At 36.4% G+C, this 21,062-nt stretch overlaps 1 protein-coding gene across 2 annotated transcripts in view; it reads left to right on the top strand.

The window, feature by feature from the left end:
* Positions 1–21,062, top strand: part of TRPM7 (transient receptor potential cation channel subfamily M member 7) — a 61,665-nt gene that overhangs the window by 18,114 nt on the left and 22,489 nt on the right. The window contains exons 2-16 of one of the 2 annotated variants that reach the window (XM_068958910.1): positions 5,695–5,774; positions 8,215–8,253; positions 8,768–8,966; positions 10,687–10,900; positions 11,429–11,553; positions 12,188–12,359; positions 13,017–13,191; positions 14,396–14,519; positions 15,432–15,504; positions 15,797–15,897; positions 16,827–16,961; positions 18,287–18,340; positions 18,971–19,111; positions 19,701–19,835; positions 20,414–20,694. In XM_068958910.1, the coding sequence (XP_068815011.1) occupies positions 5,695–5,774; positions 8,215–8,253; positions 8,768–8,966; positions 10,687–10,900; positions 11,429–11,553; positions 12,188–12,359; positions 13,017–13,191; positions 14,396–14,519; positions 15,432–15,504; positions 15,797–15,897; positions 16,827–16,961; positions 18,287–18,340; positions 18,971–19,111; positions 19,701–19,835; positions 20,414–20,694 (2,048 nt within the window). The remainder of the gene's footprint in view (positions 1–5,694; positions 5,775–8,214; positions 8,254–8,767; positions 8,967–10,686; positions 10,901–11,428; positions 11,554–12,187; positions 12,360–13,016; positions 13,192–14,395; positions 14,520–15,431; positions 15,505–15,796; positions 15,898–16,826; positions 16,962–18,286; positions 18,341–18,970; positions 19,112–19,700; positions 19,836–20,413; positions 20,695–21,062) is intronic. The other variant, XM_068958911.1, reaches the window with a different exon arrangement.

The following is a 21,062-nucleotide window of genomic DNA, read 5'->3' as shown; positions in this document are numbered from 1 at the left end:
TGTGTTCATCCTGGTTATTCGGCTGCATTTGATTTTTATTAGACATTGGATATGACCACAATAAGAAGATAAAGGTTAGTTTGGACTTGCTGCCTTTCAGGCGTAGCTAGAGGAGCCCAGCGCTGTGCGGTGTTGCAGGGAGCGTGGCTCAGTGCCGTGAGGTAGCCCATGTCTGGCTAATGGCACGGGTGTCAAAGAGCGTGTGCTGTATGTATAGGCATGTAACAAGGAGTAACTTGTCAGTGGGCCTTCTCTTGAATAGGCAAACTAACGGACATTTTCGAGCACAGAAGGCCTTTTCCAAACGTTTTGAAATTTAGCTTGTTAGTTGCAAGTGACCTGGGCATGTAGAAAAACTGGTGGCTCTGTGGTAGCGTCCGCTATACTTACGCTGCAGTTTCCCTTGTACCTTCCTGTTTTCAGGCTTGTTGAAACTTTCCATGTTTTTTCTTTGCCCAAATGGAAATTTTGAACTTTTTGGAGAATTGGAGGTGGATGGGGAAAGAGAAGAGAGTATAGAGCCTACTTGTTTTTAATAAGGAACAAATAAGATTGGAAAATCTTTTCCTTTTAAAAACTATTGTGTATGTTGAAGATCCACATGGTACAAACAAAGATTAGAAAGCTGAAATATGAGATAGTATAGAAGTTGCTACTGCTTCTAAATTTGAAACTAAGGCTGAAAACATCTATGCAATCAGTATTGTGATAAGTGTATTGTCATCCTTCCACAAGGTCTTGGTTTGGACTCTCTCTTTTTTTTTTTTTTTTTTTGAATCCAGGTCCATTTCCATTTCCTGAACCAGCTGTTTAGTTTTATAGAAAAGTTGTCAGCAGAGCTGCTAGGCTGATATACGATGTTGCAGGTTCAAGAGTTAAGTTTTTGGGGAAAAGTTTAGAATTAGTTTTGTAGCAGCTATTCCATAACTCACAAGCCTCCGATAACATGCAGTATCATTAACAAATAAATGAGCAGAGAGGTGAAATGAATCCTTTTATACCCAAACAAGGTCATGGTTGTTGCCTATACTAGTATATTTACAACTGCCATACTAACAGATTTGTTAAGTCATGCAAGTTATTTTGAGATTTTGTGAAGTAGGGAAGCTTGCTTTTTATGTAGAAAATGATTCAGACAAATTTGTTGAATAAACTCAAATAATTCCACTGTAGTTTGGTAAGGCATTGCCATGCCATTTTGCATCAATTGCAGCCATGCCAGAGCTTATTGAAAGCTTTTTATTAATTTAGTATGTTGAATAGGAGTCTTCTATGAACACTACGTTAGATGAAGGGAAGGAGGGTGATTGAATTTTTTTTTTTTTTTGTTGAGACCTAATCTCACACTGTGTTGCTTCTTTTTGTTTGTAACCTGCTACATATAAAACCTCCAATTATAGTTAACTTTATGTTAAGAGTTTCAGTCTACAAGGAGACTTGCTAGAAATATCCGTCATAAATTTCGGTAAAGGTAACATAAGGAATTCCTCTTATCTTCAGCAGGTATACTTAATTTATTTTATTTCTATAAGTGATGTTTGGGAGAGCTAATACTATTGCTGAAGCAAAAATAACTAATACTGAAAACTGTTACGGGAAAGTTTTTACCTGTCGTAAAAAGCTGTGGGTTTTTTTGGGCATTTAGATACTTTCTGAAATCTGGAAACACTGCTGTGTGCGCTCCAATTCAGACATGTTCTCTTGCGTTTGTAGTTCAGCAAATACTTGAATAAGATTTTGTTTCAAATAGCAATTACAATTGTTCTAGCCCTTGTGAGTGTGTTATGAAAGGACTTATTTATTGGAAATAGTTTAAAGTATTTCCTTTAGTCATGATCCCGGCACGAGTTTATCTGTTCTGGCTTATTGAATCAAATCTATGTGCTTTTTGTTTCCTGAAGTTCTTTCAGAAGTACTGAAAGACACAGTGGGCTTTACTGTCTACCCAAAAATCAGTGGAACCAGAATAAGGGGTCTTGCATAACCGTCTACAGCTTGAAGACTGAGCAAAAACAATGTTGGCCACTTCAGAGCTAGGAGTTAGTAGGTTCCTGTAATACAGCTTGCGAAAAGTAAGAGATATTGCAGGTTTTGTGTGGAGCACAGACGTGATCCTGCCAACTTTGGATACTAGAGGTCTTAGAGTGGAGAAATTCTCATACGTAACTTCCATCTGAAGGGAAAAAAACAATGAAGGTCTTTCTGGATTATTAGCTGTATTAATATTTTTTTCTTGTGAATCTTGAGTATTTATTTAGTTGGGCAGATTTGAAATGCATGGGAGAGAATATGGAAAGCTTTTTGTTTGTCTGTAAGATGCAAGTTTGAAAGGAGAGAAAATAAATAGTTGAGAGTCCCCATTTGATGTTTATACTACTTCTTAAGTTTTTTCCTAAAATCTGAACTTTTTGCAACACTGCAGAGCTGTTGCATTCATGTAAAGTACACCTCTTAAAATAACACCAGCAAAACAGATCATCACCACTGCTATCAGCACAAGTTGCCTGACTGCTGGAAGAAAATTTAAGAGGTGTGGTTGTGTGTGTATGTTGTGTATGCTGTAGGAACGATCAAAAAACAGAGTGGGCTGTTTTGTTTTAAATAAAGTCTGGTAAGTTGAATATTGATTCTGACTCCTGAGTGAAACCTTTTGCTGATAAGGAAGTATTTCTTAGTCTATCCTGTAGCTGATTTATCTCAAGTGTCTTAGGCATCACGCTCCTTCTGGTCATCACAGGGACGTTCTGTAAATAGCAACTGTTATTACATAGAGAATAATACCATGTATCAGTTCTTTTTACTTTTTCTTTTTTTTTAATGTGATCTTTACACATTTATCGGAGATGTCTCATTTTCATTATTCTCTCCTTACTGTGTTCGCTCTTTTCTCCCCCCCCCCCCCCCCCCCCCAACTGAGAGCAGGAATGTGTTATTAGCAAGTTCTGTGTAAGATCTCCTGTGATCAGGGTGAATCAGAGTACAGGAGTGCTTCTGGAGAAAGTCTAGTTTTACCAAATGAAAAGTTCCGAGTATGTTTTAATAACAGTATAGGACTTATTCCACATAATTTGTATAGATGTACTCATGCTCTACTGAAAATACTTGCCCTATTGGAAAATATATATGAAAAAAATCCTTCATCGCCGTGTATTCTTTAAAATCCGAAGAATTAATTGGTGTATATTTTTAACATTTTATTTTCAGAACCGTTTATTATGAGAACTGGTGTTGTATGCTGTAAACTAGTGTTCCTTGTTCCCAGCTTTGATCACCACTTAATAATAAGCGATATTTCGTGGACGTAGAGAGCACAGATGCGATTACTTGTGGTTTATAATACTTCAGACTTCGATATCTGTCATGTTAGGCCTGTGATGGCTTGCTCCGAGATGTGGTTTTAGTGAGCTGACTAAAATATTTAAATATTAAATTACTCTATCTTATATTGTGCAAGATGAGCAGAGTTTATATGCAAGCTTAAACCACTGCAGTGTTGAAGCAACGATCTATACAAAGAGCTCTGTTTTAAGAAAGGAAGTGCAGAAATATAGACCGTATGAACGACTGGGACGCTTGGCTGAGCAGCAAGCAACTTCCGGAAGAGGGTTTTTTGTAGGACACAAAGGGGAACATATGGGCTTACTACAACGTTTAAATAAAAACCAAAACCAACAAACAAACAACTATGAGAGAAGGAAGCTAGAAACTTGGGCTAGCCACTGTATGCCTATTCATATAAACAGAAAAAAATTGGCATATATGTGTGTAACACTGCTAATCTTGTGATAGAAGGTAGAGAAGAGATGATGCTGTTCTGAGCGCAGCTGCAGATAAGGAGCAGATGTCCTGGGAAATATGCAGATTATGTGTGCAAAGGGATGTGCTTCTCTCTCCCTACCCAAGAACTGAGGAGAAGGCTACTAAAAGACAGTGTGTGAATTGAAGACTGCTAAAAGGTTATGTATGAATGCTGAGGACAACAGTGGAAGAAGTCTCCCCTTTCACTGGGCTGTTAGGAGTTGGTCACTTGAAGCCTCCGCTCTGGTTGTGAGGTGGGGGGGGAGGGCAGTTCTCCTTTACAGCAGCCTTCTTTCTGTTCTGCGGGGACTGGAGATAGGAGGGCAGTGAACAGCGGCCACGATTGTCCACTCCAGGTGTTGAAAATGTAAATGTAAATGATAAAACACGGTGTGGGTGCTCATTCTGGCATGCCCTGCAGTCATTCTCTGTTGTGGATTGTACATCTTTCCTTTCTCCCATCTTTCTTCTTTCTCTCTTGGAGAGTGGGAGCCCGTACCTGCACCTTCCCGTTCTCCCCAGAAGAGACTGGTGGCCCTCTGAACGAGAGGACAGCCGCTAGAGCCACAGTTGGGTACTGACTTGACAGATTCACAACCAAACTTTGCTAGGACAAAATGTTGGAGGGAGGTCATGAGGAGTAGTGTGGGAAAGACTGCTGAATATGGGAAGTGCTTTGAAAGAGGGCAGGCAGCTGAGGACCAGTTTTCCAGGGGACTTTATTGAAACTAATTGGTAGTCCTACCTGTAATAGCTTCTCTGTGTTATGTTAAATTGATCTTGGCGTTGCAGCGGATGAAAGACTAGATGTCTTTATTGAATCCTCTGTTATAACAGGTCTAAAAATCTTTAATTCATAGTTCCCATAGTGAACTCTCTCTCACATATCTGTGAATAATACACATCAGTCATTTTTTTTTCTCCTTAGAAAAAATATAAAATTTCTCAAAGAAATTATAAAAGTAAAATGTGAATTTAAAACTAGACGTGGTATTAGCAATGAAGAAATCTTGATGTAATCTTAATTAGGATTTAAACTAGTGTTGCATAAGGTGCAAATCAACCTCCCAAAGTTTCTTCCTATTTTTGATTACTAAAAATCGCATCCGAGTTCCTTTCCCAATGTATTGCTGAAAGATGACATAGACATTGGGCATCATGCATATTGTTTAGCGAGTAGTCTTGAGATTTTCTCGTAAGACAATGTTACGTGATTGTTTAAAGCAACCCAAATGAAATAGTGGCCAGCTATTAAAATAGGTAAGCGTGTGATGAAGTAAACATCTTCCGTTGTAAGTTTCAGAATATCTTTCAGGTTTAAGCTCAAAACACATCTTAGAGTGATGCTAATTACATTTTTTTTATTGAAATGAAAAGTTTCTTGATGAAGAACAAAGGTTGTCCTGATGTACGGTCACTAGAAAAGATTGACAGTGTTATTAGACTTTTTTTTTTTACCTGCACTAGATGAAAATTTTACTTTATTAAAGAGGTAGATGAAAGTGCTGTTATTTGAGTGTATAGTAGTGTTACATTTTTTATTTTTTTAATCTTACCTTCCCCCCCCCTTGACAAATTAGCTAAACAGTGTATTTTGAATTCCTGTTTGCATCTTTATACATCTTAATTTGCATATTACAAGAGCGATTTTTGTCATTTAATTGTTAGCTTTGGAAATATGACTTTAGATTTTAAGGGATTTATGTATTGTAATAAATGGCATTTATTAAAGGAGTTGATTAATTATGGTTGTGCTTACCTCAAGGTTTAGGTGACCGGCGTTAGATGCCGTTGTAGGGTAATATATGATTTTGTTAGTTTTTGGGAGACAGCAAAGCATATAATGATAATTTAACTTGTATTTTATAATACTGTTAAACTTTTTTTTTTTTTCAGTCCCAGAAATCCTGGATAGAAAATACTTTCACCAAGAGGGAGTGTGTATATATTATTCCAAGTTCAAAAGACCCCCACAGGTAAGCTGGAAATGATGTAACAATTCACTGTTACTTTTTAAACTGAAAAAGTGCTGTAAGAGAGTACTGGACTAACTACTCAGTCTGTAGCAAAATACTGTCTTTAGTTCAGTCCGTTGTGTCTGGGCAGTCTCACTGTGTCTCTGTGTGTGTCTCTATCTTAGATTTTTTTTTTCTTTTTTTCTTGTCATTGCAGAAATCTCTTGTTAAGTGTTTGCCTATTCCCTTTGCTGCTTTTAACCAGTTGCTCTAGTGGTGCGTCAGTGGTGTGCCTACAGTGGGTGTTTTCTGGTTTTGTTTGTTTGTTTGTATGTTCTTTTGTTGTTGTTGTTTCTTTCTTGTGTGGAGTATTTCTGAGAAGTCAGAAGGTCCCATAGAGCTATAAGGGTTATGTTTAGGTTTGAAGAACAGCAATGCGAGTGCAACAGCGATGTGTGAAAATAAAGCTGACAGTGATGTAAGAAAGGATGAAAAATTCATAGAAAGAAGGAGGAAAAAGGGGTATTCTGAAGAGAATGAGACTAATAATAGATGCAAAGCAAAGGCTGAAGAAAGCTTTGCTTCCAGGGAAGACAAAACAAAACAAAAACGGATATCCAAATATTCTATCTAGTCAAATTTCATCTGTAAGAAAGCAGTGAGGGTAAAAAATGGGGATAAAAGTTTTTAGAGGGGAAGCAGAGACTAGCGAAGAATACTTAAAAATCTCTTAGATGCTTTTATCTTCTCCTGAGTTAGGTGCATGATACTAGAAATCAGGCAACTGAGCGTTACTTCTAGCATTTCTTACTTGTAGAATTCACCTTCACTAAATGTCATAGGTGTAATTTAAGAGTTCCTACAATGAACAAACTTGATGTGCATAGTCATAACATCTGGGTCACTAGTATGAATTAAAGACAGTTTGTATTTTAAGGCTGTTTTGTCTATCTCAAAATGTTAAAATTATTGATACTATAGCTTTCAGATAGTGGAATTTTTTTTTCCTTAGCTTCGTGTATTTAGTGCGTGAGACACTCTTTCTCATGAGGCTGAGAAAAGTTCTACTTTAAGCTTTTCCATTAAAATATTGAATACAATCACGTTTTGTTACATTAAGGCAGAATAGTATTTTTTTTTCTTTTAGGAACTTGTTTTCAGACAGAATAAAAAGAACAAAGTAAACGCTTTCGAATTTCTAAGTTACTGTAAATTATTCATCGCATTCCTTAAAACCGTGTGACCTGAGGAAGCTTTTAGAATTTGTGGCCGTGATTGTAGCACATGGAAAATTTGCAAATGCAAACGAAGTAATTAGGAAGCTGTTAAAATTTCCAGAGCATTTCCCAAGGAACAAAATGATCTTCAGCGCTTGCCCTTTTAGTTTAACCCATGTGTAGCATGAAAGGGAACTTACAACTTTCCCATCAGATTTTTTCCTTCAGTTTCTAAGAATCCCATGTTGTTGTCCTGAATTACGCATAACTGAATCAAATGTAGACAAAATCCAAAATGTCATATTTGGGCAATGTTTTTTGATCCTTGCCTTTTAGGATAGGTATTCATGCTTTAGTAATTGCCAGAGAAGGTTTTAAGCTCTAGTTTAATATTAAAAACCTAAATAATTAACAGTAGACTATAATTTCTAAAGAGGATAGAATTAAGAAATTGTTTATGCTCCAAGTCTGAAAACAGTTTAAGATTACTATGTAATTTCTGCAATTTTGTCTGCGCACATTTGCGCTCCCGTACTAGTGAATGGTTAAGACTGCTTTGAAAATTGCAGAAAACAGCAATATAAACAACTGCTATGTTAACTTTAAACATTGATAAAGCTGTTAGCATGAAAACAAAGAAAATGTTTAAGATGGAAGAGGGTAGAAATGAGAAATTTTTTAGTGTAATAAACTCATTGTGTAAAGACATGACTATATAAAGTTTATTCAAATATATCTTTTTTTCCACATGCAACTTAGCAATGATCAAATAACAACCCCCCCCCACCCATGCAGTTCAGCTTGGATTTACAATAGGTATCAATTTGTAGAATAGATGCAGCAGTGTGTAGCTACATTGAGTGAAAGAAAATGCCAGCATGTAGGTAACTTCCCAGCATCTACCTAAATGTTTCAGTTTGAGAGTATTGCAGCTAATTGAGTCTAAAATATCCTTAGGCTTCAGATATTGGTGGTTCAAAGCCTGAAAACCAATTTAAAGCTACAAGACTGAAGTTTTCATGGTTATGCATTTTTCACTTGCCAGGTGTACTACAGTCATGTAAAATTAGGACAGACAAGTTACCTTGTTAAAAATGGGGCAGACTTTGACAGCACGTTTTCCAATTACTGTAGATCTTTTTGTTCAATAATCTTTGTGTAAGTACATGAGAAGTATGACTTTTTTTTTCCTATTTACTTTTTAACTGGAGCTAACTCATGTATTTAACTGGTATTTCTTATAGATGCCTTCCAGGATGTCAAATTTGTCAGCAGCTTGTCAGGTAAGAGTTCTTTTAGTTCTTCTTCACTCTTTATTAATGTTTTTCCGTTAAAAATGGGCTTTTGTAATGGGATTCTAAAAAGTTTTGATCAGTATTGCAAATAAGTCAGTGAAAGGTTAGAAGATTAAAAACAAAAAAATAAAAAAAAACTGTCTGCAATACCTGGATCATGTATTTATAAAAAGGACAAAGTACTTGGCCTCCAAGAGTCGATTGTGATTTTCTGTGTCCTGACTATTCATAGCATATTGTGGCCTCTAACTTGCTGTGTCAGAGAATTTGAATATTTTGCATAATAACTGTGTGTTGTATTGTTTATCCTCATTTTAAATACTTATGGCAACAAGGCTTCTTCTAAGGAAGAGGTTTACATGATGCTTAGAAACTTTGCTTTCAGGTGTAAATCTAACGTATCTCTGTTAAAATACGGATAAAAGAGAGAGAAAATACATTTTCTCTCATCTTCTAACGATAGCATTCATTCAAGTGTTCTAAATGATATGCTTTGCTGTAGGTGCTGTTGTGGCCGCTTGGTCAGACAACATGCCTGTTTTACTGCAAGTCTTGCTATGAAATACTCCGATGTGAAGCTGGGTGAAAACTATAATCAGGAAATAGAAGAATGGTCAGTGGAAAAACATACAGAACAGACTCCTACTGATGCTTATGGTGTCATCAACTTTCAAGGCGGCTCTCATTCTTACAGGGCTAAGGCATGTATGACCTTTACTTTTTTTTTCTTTTTTCTTCTCTAAACATGTTGATAACGGGTGGTGGATGCTTTCATGTAATGAAAATGACTGGAGCTCTGTTGTGATAAAGCAGTGCCTTCTGTCATTCTAGTAATTTTATTGTGATTTGAATTCTCCCTTTAGTTTATTTTTCACAACAAGTCACTCAGACTTTTCAGAGAATTAATTGGCTTCATGTGCAGGCTTCACTGCAAATTACAAATTGTGATAAGAATTCATTCTTCAATCATTTCAGCAAAACATTGCATTAAGAATTCAGTCTTATATTGTTTCAGACTTACCTGGAACACAGCTTACTCATCTGTGGTGCTTGTTCACTACTGTTACGTTTTTGTAACACCTGGTTAAATAACATCTGTTATTTAACTCTATATTCATAAATTTTCAAACTTGGAAAAATCATTTAAAATTATAGGCAGATGGAGAATATGCTTCTTTGCTAGATTTGTTCAACATTCTAAAAACCTAATCAGACTGATCAGATTAATTAAGGTGGGGGGCTGTTAGTGTGCACACTCTCGCGCGCTCATCGTTGTTGTTGTTAGAAACAAGCATGCTGATAAACTGAAATTTTAGAAAAGGAGACTTAATTCATAGATGCCTGCTTAATGGAAAGGCCAGAAACTTGGAAGTTCTGACACGTTTTTTCCACAACCATTTTGTGAAAGACTTGATATCATGGTAAAGTTGTTTAATGCTCATGCAGATTTAAGCTGGGAAGAGTTCTGATAGTTTAACTCCTATAACCAAACTGAAGTGCTTGAGAGAGGGAGCTGCATGCTCTATGCCACCAACAGAGCCTCCTAAGGACCATCTCGATCGTCCCCATGGAGAGAAGGGCTGCTAGTAGAATTCTTTCACATTTGTGTGTGTGTGTGTGTGTATATGTGTTCCTTCATACATTTAGTATACCTTAAAATTGCTGAGAATCCATTTCTAGAAGTACAGATGTAGCAAGCTGCCTATGCTCACATCCGCTGAGCGCCAGTGGGGTTGCTAAAACCACTTTACTGGGATAGTGATGTTTTTAGTTGGAACGTGATCAAGGTAGGGCTTAATTTTTGTATAATTCCCCCTCCTGTTTCGAACAGTCCATATTAGGGACATAGAAGGATTCTTAGCTGATGAACTGACCACTTCATCTTGAGCTATCAAACACAGCCAGTTTAAAAAAAAAAAAAAAAGCTGCTAGGTTTGAAGGTTTGTATTAAAGAATGTAGCTTTTCTTCCCACAAAGAATAGGGAAAGAAAAGCAAATAACTTTGTCGTTCTGTAAGACCTTTCACATGAGACCTGCAAGCTTCACCAGTAGATGGCAGAAATTTTAAGAGTATTTCTGAACTTTATCCAACTTAGAAATGATCCAATGCTTTCATAAAATCTCATTTTTCTATGGTACTGTGTCAGGAGAATAGAATAACAGCATATTTCTTTAGCCTTTTCCCCTTTCCCGAACTTGCTTTCAAAACTATGAACTGTCTTGACCTTAATTTTGGAGGGTATAATGTAAACTTGTCCATTTAGTGCATCTGCCATGTTTCATGGAAATAAATTAAATCTTCTGTAGCCTGAGTTAGGAAAATGTTTCCTGAAATACGTTCCAGTTGTTCTTTTTCCTCACTGATTGAGTGATGGTTTCTTGTAAGAACCCTTTAACTCAACTTTTTTCTTTTGTCTTCAGTACGTGCGATTGTCATACGACACTAAGCCTGAAGCTATTCTGCAGCTTATGCTTAAAGAATGGCAGATGGAGTTGCCGAAGCTTGTTATCTCTGTACATGGGGGCATGCAGAAATTTGAACTTCACCCACGCATCAAGCAGTTGCTTGGCAAAGGTCTTATTAAAGCTGCAGTAACAACAGGAGCCTGGATTATAACTGGAGGAGTTAACACAGGTAAGGAAGGTACAAATGAGTGTGCACAGTTAACTGGATTATGGCTTATAAAAGCCAAAAGATTTAATGGATGCCTAGCTTTATCTTAAAGCAAAGTGTTTTTCCAGTTTTAGTTTGGTCAGGTGAAATTAAAATATTTTATCATATATTTTGAACATATGCAGCTTGAAATGGGCTGCTGTATTGTCCCTCGAGGGCAAACGCCACAATCGTGTTCAAACTGTGGGAGTCAAACTGCAATTTCTTATTGTTTTATTTGTGATTAAAGCAAGTACAATAATGTACTGGAAGCTGTCTTTTAGTTCTCTCTAGGCTAATGCTTATTTTGTTGCATTACTAATATGTGGTGCTTTGTCTCCTTCTAGTAGTAAGTGTTGTGCATTGTATACGTGCTTTTTCTTTGGTGTTCTGTAAAATGAATTCTCAGCTCCTTAATGGGCCAAATTAATAAAATCGGTGTATTTCTTAAAGTTAGTGTTAATAAGACGTGGTATCCAATATGTTGGAATTGTTTTTGTGTGCAAACAGGTGTTGCAAAACATGTTGGTGATGCTCTAAGAGAACATGCTTCCAGATCATCTCGAAAGATTTGCACTATTGGGATTGCTCCATGGGGAGTAATTGAAAACAGAAATGACCTTGTTGGAAGAGATGTAAGGATAAGTTTATCTAATTGAAATAATTATCTGCATGACTTCCTTTTTTGTTAAATCTGCTGAAGCATGTTTTTTCACTACCTTTGCAACATTGGAGTGCTTGCATTACTGTGAAGGTACACTGACATCTGTGACCTCAGGCGAGACTGTTAGGGTAAACAAGTTGCAAAATGCAAATACACTGGAGGAGGAGCTTGTTCCCAAGTATTTTTCTCCCCCACCCTTCCCCTCTCCCTATTGATACTAGTGAATCAAATAGCAAAAATGCTGAAGTATTATGGAGCAATTGCATTTACAAAGGATAATAAATTGAAAATTTTTGATGCTGAATCTTCCAGGCTAATGTTTGCCAGAGCCGTCACAAGTTTTCCTTGTAGACAGACTCCTTTTCAAGGAACCTTTTCTGTATTATGCTTCAGAACTGAATTCTTTTGTGATATAGTTGCCTGTTTTCAAGCACAAAGTTACATAGCTAGCTCCGGCTTGTGGTGTATCTTGACCCAAGGCATACTTACATGTGTTAGTGCTTGTTGTTTTTCCTCTGATTGTTGTGTCTAGACAAATAGTTAAGTTTCACAGAGACTAATTTGCGTCTTTAAAGTAAAACATACTGTTATGTGCTTATGCTTAGGTGGTTGCTCCATATCAAACCTTGTTAAACCCATTAAGTAAATTAAATGTCCTAAATAATCTCCATTCCCATTTCATTCTGGTGGATGATGGAACAGTTGGAAAGTATGGAGCAGAAGTAAAATTACGGAGAGAACTGGAAAAAACTATTAATTTGCAACGGATCCATGCAAGTAAGTAATCGTGATCTTATCTGTTTTTCCCACTTGATCTTGCTTTCTGTTTAACGTATCTTTGACAAAGAGCAGTGGGAAAATTGGCAACCCTACATCTGTATATCCTAGCAAAAATCTGACATTTCAGAACGAACCAGTGACATGTACCTAGAACAGAGTGGTGTAAGCAGAAGGCAAGAGCTGAAAAGGCAAGCAGTGCGAATGGCTAGCAAAATAGCTGTGCTGTAGCTGTGGCTGGTAAAAGTGTATGTATCTAATCTCTACTTAAAAAAAAATAAAAGAGAAAGAGAGTGTGGAAATAATAGTGCTTGACTATATCTAGAACTCCCAAGCAAGAAAAGCAGATATTTTGAAAGATAATGTATTTTTGCGTTTTAGATATGTGAAATGTCTACCTTTGTTATTGCTTTTATGTAGATAAGAGACATTATTTGTCATTATTTTGTTTGTTATGTATTGACCTACAAATGTTAGCCATCTGTTAGTATACACCTCTCCTGTAATTTGACGTTAAAAACTTATTTTGCCAGACCTGATGAAATACTTCATGTTGAATGCTTACGTTTTCATATAAACTGACAAAGGTTTTTTTTTTTTTTTTTTTTAAATTGATTTGAAAAGTAGGGGTTTATGTGTGTCTTTACAACTTTATAGGAATTGGTCAAGGTGTGCCTGTGGTAGCACTGGTGTTTGAAGGTGGACCCAATGTCATACTCACAGTTTTAGACTTCCTTCAAGAAAGTCCTCCTGTGCCAGTGGTAGTATGTGAAGGAACCGGTAGAGCTGCAGACATACTGGCGTATGTTCACAAGCAAACGGAGGAGGGAGGGTAAGTCGTAGTACTTCTAGTCAAACTATCAGTCATGTGGAGATGTCTTTTGAGAGTAGTCCTTTAATGAATTTGTGCAAGAGCTGTATCTGTGGAAAGACAAAAGCTAAAAATAGAGTATAGATACAGTTTTCCAGGTTCGCTGCGATTAATCCCTTTGGCTAAAGACTGAGATTTCTTTTTTTCTAGTTCTGAGTTCCTCCCACAGACCATCTACAGAATTTGGTGCAACTGGCACGATATGCTCGCTTTAGCAGTACTTACAAAAGGAGAGGAAAAGTAGATACGCCTATATCCTAAATAAGGGGAAAAATCTTGCCTGTAACTTCACTAATGTGCAGTAATTATGTTACACTGTTGTAACTAGAGCACCCAACAATCAATTTAAATGCTCTGTCTGCTTGACTGGAGGTTTAAACGACGCAACAGTAACTTGCTAAGTGACTAACGTGACTGTTCTTAAGTATGCGCAACATACGGCTTAGCTCAAGAGAAGTCAGAGCTGACCTTCCCTTCCAGAGATGTGAGAATAATATATCCTGAATACATTACTAAATTGCTTGAAAATGTCACTTAATTGAAAGGAAACACTTGTATACAGTTAGCTATTGCATAGCGGCAGCTTCCCTGAAAAGGGAACAGGAAAAGTATCTATACTGTTTCTTCTGAGTAGTGTTAAAATTTAACTTTTTAAAAAAACTTTTGCTAGTGCAGAAAACCATTGTCTGTTTGTAGTTTCAAAAACAGAATGTGACTTGTTTATGGTTCACAGTCCTTAGCGGCTTCTGGTTAGTTGCCAGATGTGCTTAAATCATTAAACCTGTTGGATACTAGCTGCAGGGACTGCCTCAGAACCAGCAGGAGGAGGTAAACGTAGCGCTAAACCAGACAGGTTTGTCTACTGAGAGCTAGATCAGGTGTAGGTCTTACTCAGAGTGGGGAGTATCTGAGAGTATCTCATTTCTGAGAGTTAGGGAAGGAAATGGAGAGAGGTTGAGTTACCTTTAGGGAGGCAGTAGCAGAAAGTCTTAGATTAAGGAACCTATATTACTTTATAATGGTTACCCAAGCTTTTACCACTGAAACAATAATAAGCTTATAAACGGCAGGACTTTGAATGGACATGTTCAGGCTAATTAAACGTGTGGCCATGCTTACTGTTCATACATAACAACTTATGTTTCTCTGTTTGTTATAATCTCAGAAATGTTCCTGAGGGTGCAGAGCCCGAAATCATTTCAACCATCAAAAAGACATTTAATTTTGGTCAAAGTGAAGCGGTTCATCTATTTCAGACATTGCTGGAATGCATGAAAAAAAAAGAACTTGTAAGTAGCTACCACTGCAGAAAATCGTTCTGCGAGGTAAATGCATTTGTGGATCTAAAATGAAATCCCATCTCAAAATGTTGTCTACGATCAAGTCCTTACATCTTTTCTGGCCATAATGTATCTTTCCAAACGCAGAAGGCAGTCAAATCCAGTTTTCTTGTATACTTCATCTCATGGCCAAGAGAGACTTCATTCTTGGCATTACTTCTGGTAATTGCAGTTGCTTCCTTATTTCCAATCCTATTTGTTTTCAACCGATAGGATTCTATTTTGTTTATAGCTCTGTACATTTTGTTTGTGGGTTATTTTCCTTTCTTTCTTGTCTTTATTTTAGTATATATATATTTTTGAAAGCCTTAGGGTATTCTGCTTTGTCTTTTAGTTATTAGTGTACAAATGAAGGACTACTATCACTGAGTGCTTAAAGTAAAAGCACTTAATAGAGCTTTGCCTATAGCCTGAATTCAGGTACTGGTGTCTCATATGGAGACCTTATTATCCTGTTCTGAGTTTTTAAGTTGACATGTTCAGCGAAACACATTTGCTGGCAGATTAATCTTATAGTCCAGAATGAAGCGGGGAGGTGAACTGTGTGGTAACTAATAGAGATATTGTGATAGCCAATAAAGAATTGTCATCATAGTGAGAAAAGAGATTGAAGAGTGTGCAGGGTTTCTGCTTTCCTTTTATAATAAAAGATTTTCTGTTGTGGCCCCCACTTAGGAAAACACTCTAGAGTACACAGTGAGGGTAAGATTTAAATTGAGGGTAGTTTAAAATGCGTTCAAGATAAGCAGATTTTTTTCAATGTATTTCAATTCCTGATATAAAAGACTGGGGCTAATCACCTTTGTCCGATAAAATAGGAAGAACACGTGTTTGAAAATAAATGTATTTTGTTTTGAACAGATTACTGTTTTTCACATTGGGTCAGACGAACATCAAGACATTGATGTTGCGATACTTACAGCGTTGCTAAAAGGTGAGCCTTTACATTTAATGAGCCTTTAGAATCCCCAGCTATTGTAATTTGGTGATTATATGCTGGAATATTTATAAAATATTATTATCTGTAAGAATCTTTATTTTTTTAAGCAAATAATTATCTACCATGTTTTCTCATTATAAAGTGTTATGATCTATGTCATAACTGATAAAATTTACAGTATAACTCTGCGGTAGATTATTTGATTTGTCCACTTTAAGAAGTAAGAATGTTTACTGTCTTAAATTTTAATTCATTTAAAATTTTTCATTGTGTTTTGTTTCTTAAGGCACGAATGCGTCTGCATTTGACCAGCTTGTCCTTACACTTGCGTGGGATAGAGTTGACATTGCCAAAAATCATGTTTTTGTTTATGGGCAACAATGGCTGGTATGTGTGCAGTCTAGATTAAGCAGAATGTCCTTTTCTTAGACAGAAGCTCAACTTACTGCAAAGAATGAGTCTTTTGACTTAAAATAGTCTGTAGAATAATGACATGCTTATTTTAGGACAGTAATTTCTGAATACTTGATAGAATTATAGCTATTTTATTATTGTGTGCTTAAAAATAGTCCAAGAATTTTAGAAATGTTCTAAGCGTTTCGAGTGACTAGGGGAGAAAAGATATTGCAGAAGATGAAAGCTGAATTCATGTTGTTCAGAGGTTCGTTCTTTTTTTTTTTTTTACAGTTATTTGATCACGTAACATTCTTAAAAAAGAAGCTAGTAAAATACATATATTAACTATGGTTGACAGCACTGCTGTGCCTTTCAGAGAGAGGGGGGAAGTACCTGTTTTTTGTAGTTTGTAAATTAGTTTGAAAACAACATCGTCGATCTTGACTTTTCCCATATTACTGTAAAGATAAAATGCAATCTTACAGGATTGTACAGTCTACACGCTGGAAGGCTCGTTGATAATAGTTTTGAGTATTTGTCTTTGAAGCAAATTGTGCTTTAAATGTTTTATATCTTCCTACTTTTCATCCAATGTCGATATATGAGAACAGCTGTACTGTGTTAGACTAAATGTCAGTTTAGTTCAGTATACTGCCTCTGAGCATGTCAATAAGAGATCTCTGTGGGAGAGTATAAGACCGGAGAAGACATACCGTGATAAGTCCTCGGAATATTCTTTCATCCTGTAATTGTGTGAAGCTCAGGTGATTTCCTGAACCCAGGGTGGCATCTTTGTAGACATAAAAGGATCTACCCCTTGTAAAGGAGTGAGATCAATTTGTAACCTAAGTATACTCATGCTCTGATGGTGCATTTTTACAGATTCTCTCCAGCCTTTACCCTGTGCTCATTTGTTGTAGGTTGGCTCTCTGGAACAGGCTATGCTAGATGCCCTTGTGATGGATAGAGTAGCGTTTGTGAAACTTCTGATTGAAAACGGAGTAAGCATGCACAAGTTTCTTACAATTCCCAGACTGGAAGAACTTTATAATACAGTAAGTGAATGACTGCTTTTTAAACAGATTACTTTTTAGAAAAACTTTTTATTTACTCAGTGTGTTTTGCACTGGGTCATGTGCACCAGCCCACGTGCCATGTGATGATGATGAGGAAGGATCCCTCACATGAGGTTAGAGCTGAGAAGTGCTGTCTGGCTGCTCTGTAGTGCCACAGCTGCTTTCTGGCTCTCCAGAAATGGTACCGGAAATGGTTTGTGAGAAGGGTGTTCATTCGAGTCTGATCTTTGGATATAGATACTAAAGGGAAAATTGCAGCACAGTTGTGGAACGTGTGAAGCGGGTAAATCACAATGGGGAAGAAAAAAAAGAGAAAGCCAAATGACTGAAACTTGCACATAAAGTCCAGACAGTATTGTTAGGGCTTCATAAGATGAATTTTGTCTATAGCTGTTGATGTTACCATAATAAATGATTGTAAAAATAGCTCATTTTGTGAGCCTACATGGTTATAAACATTGTATAGAAAAATTGTTTCCGTGAGTGCTGATTTAAAAATTTTACGATATTTTTGTTTAGCGTTAAGTATTTACCAAAAACCAAAAAACCCTTTTGTCAAAAGCTGACTATGAGTAATGAGTAGTACATAAATATGTTTCAAGCTTGCATTAACACTCTCGTTATCTAGTTATGACAAGAAAAGCATTGAAATTCCTTTGTTAATGAAAATTTGTATATAGGAGACCACATGATATGACCTTTTTTGTTTGGATTAATGTTTTATGGTGTTGCATTTTTGTACTTGATGTGCTTTTTATTGAGATCTCTAGTGGTGCCAGGGTAACCGTACGTCTAAGAGTATAACAGCTCCTGCCTTCACAGAAAATTAGAAAAAGAAAAATCATCTTTGGTAGAGTGGGAACATTCCGATTTCAAATTTTAGAAGTAAAGGAGTTTTTACTGTGGATCCTTCAATTCTGTAAACACGTGTATGTGTTCCCATAGCTTAAAATGGCTATTCTTTAAAACTTCTTTGTATGATTTTATAACAAACAATACGTATATTGTTGCTGTTGTCATTCTGCTTTTTTCCTTTGTGGACAAAGTATAGGTGGATTAATTATGTCCCAAATTAAAAGTGCCGTCAAAGTTATAAAATGAAACAACAAGGAAGTGCTTTATACCTAATGGTGCAGTGTGAAATATTGCATTTGGTTACTGTTTGCTTTAGAAATTAAGAATTTTTTTTTTTTTGAGTCAACATATGATAATACTGGAGGACTTCTATTGTAATCTTCTCATGTTGTCTTTGCACTTCTAATTTCTCCCTCCAACATTTCTTTTCCCTCTTCTGTTTTATAAAGAAACAAGGCCCAACTAACCCAACGCTCTTTCATCTTGTTCGGGATGTCAAACAGGTATGCTGTAAATGTAAACAGTCTGTCAAACTAGCAGTATTAGGGCTTTGGGGTGGCAGCGGTGGTGGTTGTTTTTGCATGGGGTGGGTGGTTTTTTGTTTAGTTTTTGGTTTTTTTATGGTCTCTCTTGTTTGTCAATTTAATCTTGGATTTATTAATTAGGTGTGATTGAAGCAACAAGCAACCTCTCTGCAGTCATTTAGTTATTTCCAAGGTTTGCAGTTGCAAGCCTAATGCCTCGTTGTCAGACAGATATGCATTAGACCTGATGAGTGCGGTGGTTTTTTTTCCTCTCGTTTCTGATTGTTTTGCTTTTTGATGGTTTGGAAGCTCATATGTGCAGGTAGAGTTGCTTTGGCTCTTAAAATGAGAACAAAAAACCTCAAACAAAACAAAAATACCCCACAGCAGAACAAACATACATCCTGCTAGGGAAGATCATACAGAAAAGAAACTACAACCTTGTCTGCTTTGAAACTACTAACTCTTGAGCCATGTAGATAGGTTTTTATCGTGAAAGGCTTAATTTGTTTTTTATTTAGAATTATAATATAACATGTAGATACGTTCTAAGCAAGTTTAAATTAAGATTATAATTTGCAAAACTAAAAGTACCTTTTGTTTTTCTAGGGAAATCTTCCTCCAGGATATAAAATCAACCTGATTGATGTGGGGCTGGTTATTGAATATCTGATGGGAGGAACCTATAGATGCACCTATACAAGAAAACGCTTTAGAGCTATATACAATAGTCTCAGCGGGAACAATCGGGTATGTGGCAGTTGGATAATAAGACGGACTGCTTCATATGTTCACAATTAAAATTTATATATATAAAATGTGTATATATATATATTTTTTTTTTTGAAAAAGATTGGAGCCGTGTTACTCAGTTCTTTTTGTCAGTGGACTGATTCTTTTAAAGATGATAGTAGTGTCTGTGAAGGCATCTAGGAGCCGTTTTAGGGTGGAGGGGAAACAAAAGGGTTTTTTAATGCATTTCCTTACTCTAGCATTCAAATTCCTTTTCTGTTGTTCCCTCTTTTCCTACTTGTAGGGGAAGAATGGATGCTAAACATACTGATTCCCCAGCACTTGGGATGCAGTTATCCCAGCTTCTTGGCAGTTACGCTAGTTGCTTTAGTAATATTTTTTGAATTGTTTTTACTTTGATACTTCTTGCGTGTTCTATGAAAGCTCTAACTGTTGACATTATATAAATTCGTCACTGTTTCAGTGACAAAGTAAATGTTAGTTGCTCAGCTGTGCACCTAGCTGTAAACAGTTGATTATATAATGTCTTGTAGATAGGTGTTTAAAAAAAAAAAAAAAAACACTCTTGCTGTTGTTCTTGTTACAGCGATCTGGGCGAAATCCTTCCAATAATACTCCTCAGATGGGTAAAAGCCATGAGCCTTTTGGTAACAGGGCAGATAAGAAAGAAAAAATGCGACATAATCACTTCATCAAAACAGCACAGCCATACAAACCAAAGGTATGGATGTGAGAGGGCGTGCGGTGATATTTCTTTTTAAGCTCTTAAGAGGGGAGAACCTGGATGACATCTGAGTGCCACTGAAATAAATAGTATCTGTTTTAGTGTAAAGCTGGAATTTCAGTCTTGCCTTCATAGTTCTTCATATGCAACTGTCTAGCATGCTTACAGGATTGTGTAAAGAACATCTTTATATTAGTCTTCTGGATAAACTCTGGTACATTAAGGAACAAGAGCTTATCCTTGGCACAGTTCTAGCAATGGGGGAACTATATGATATTGTAGGCAGAACTTGGGCAGTCTTGATAAGTTTCTTCATTTGTATGTAGGATTACTAGTTAGCACTTTTCTTTCGATCTATAAATCAAGGTAATTCAGTCTCCCAGTTCTTAGAACAAATTAAACTGAATTGAATTTTTTGAAAGAAAGTTCTAGCCGCTTTTCAAATGCGTTCAGAAATTCATTTCTGTTTTTATGAATGCATAGTACTTGAACCATTAGTTGACTGTGTTTTGTTACAGTTTCCATAATTGAAAATTAAGAGATTTAAAACATACCTTTCTGATTTTATTTTAAAGATTGACACTGGTGCAGAAGAGGGAAAAAAGAGAAGAACCAAAGATGAGATAGTAGACATAGATGATCCTGAAACAAGACGTTTTCCGTATCCTCTCAACGAACTGTTACTTTGGGCAGTGTTAATGAAGAGGCAAAAGATGGCCCTCTTCTTCTGGCAGCATGGGGAAGAGTCCATGGCTAAAGCCTTAGTTGCTTGCAAAGTGTACCGTTCAATGGCATATGAGGCAAAACAAAGTGACCTTGTTGATGATACTTCAGAAGAGCTGAAACAGTATTCCAAGTAAATTACGTGTTCTTATTGTTAAAGATCTGTTCTTGAATTTCCCATAAAAAAATAGTAGGTTAGACATGAATAAAACCCTAACTGTTCTTTTATCTTTATGTATGTTCTTTTAGCATACTTGAAGAAAATTATTGATTTTGGTTTTTTTTTGAGAAGGATTCAGCAGCGCTCTAGTAAAAGTTGTGTATTAGATATCGCCCACTTTACGAACTATTACAGATCATGACTTAAAAATGGCACTGAATGTGTCATTGATTTACTTCTTTTCCTTCGTAGTATTTTAACCGTTGTATGTAGCCTGCATATGTTTTTAATGGAAGTCATAAATCCACATGTTATACTTTTGAGTTATAATGCCTGTAAGT

Source organism: Struthio camelus, chromosome 12 (genome assembly GCF_040807025.1).
Source record: "Struthio camelus isolate bStrCam1 chromosome 12, bStrCam1.hap1, whole genome shotgun sequence".
In the NCBI taxonomy this organism is placed as follows: Eukaryota; Metazoa; Chordata; class Aves; order Struthioniformes; family Struthionidae; genus Struthio; species Struthio camelus.
The sequence above is the reverse complement of the archived record's forward strand: the minus strand, read 5'-3'. Positions and strand labels throughout refer to the sequence as shown.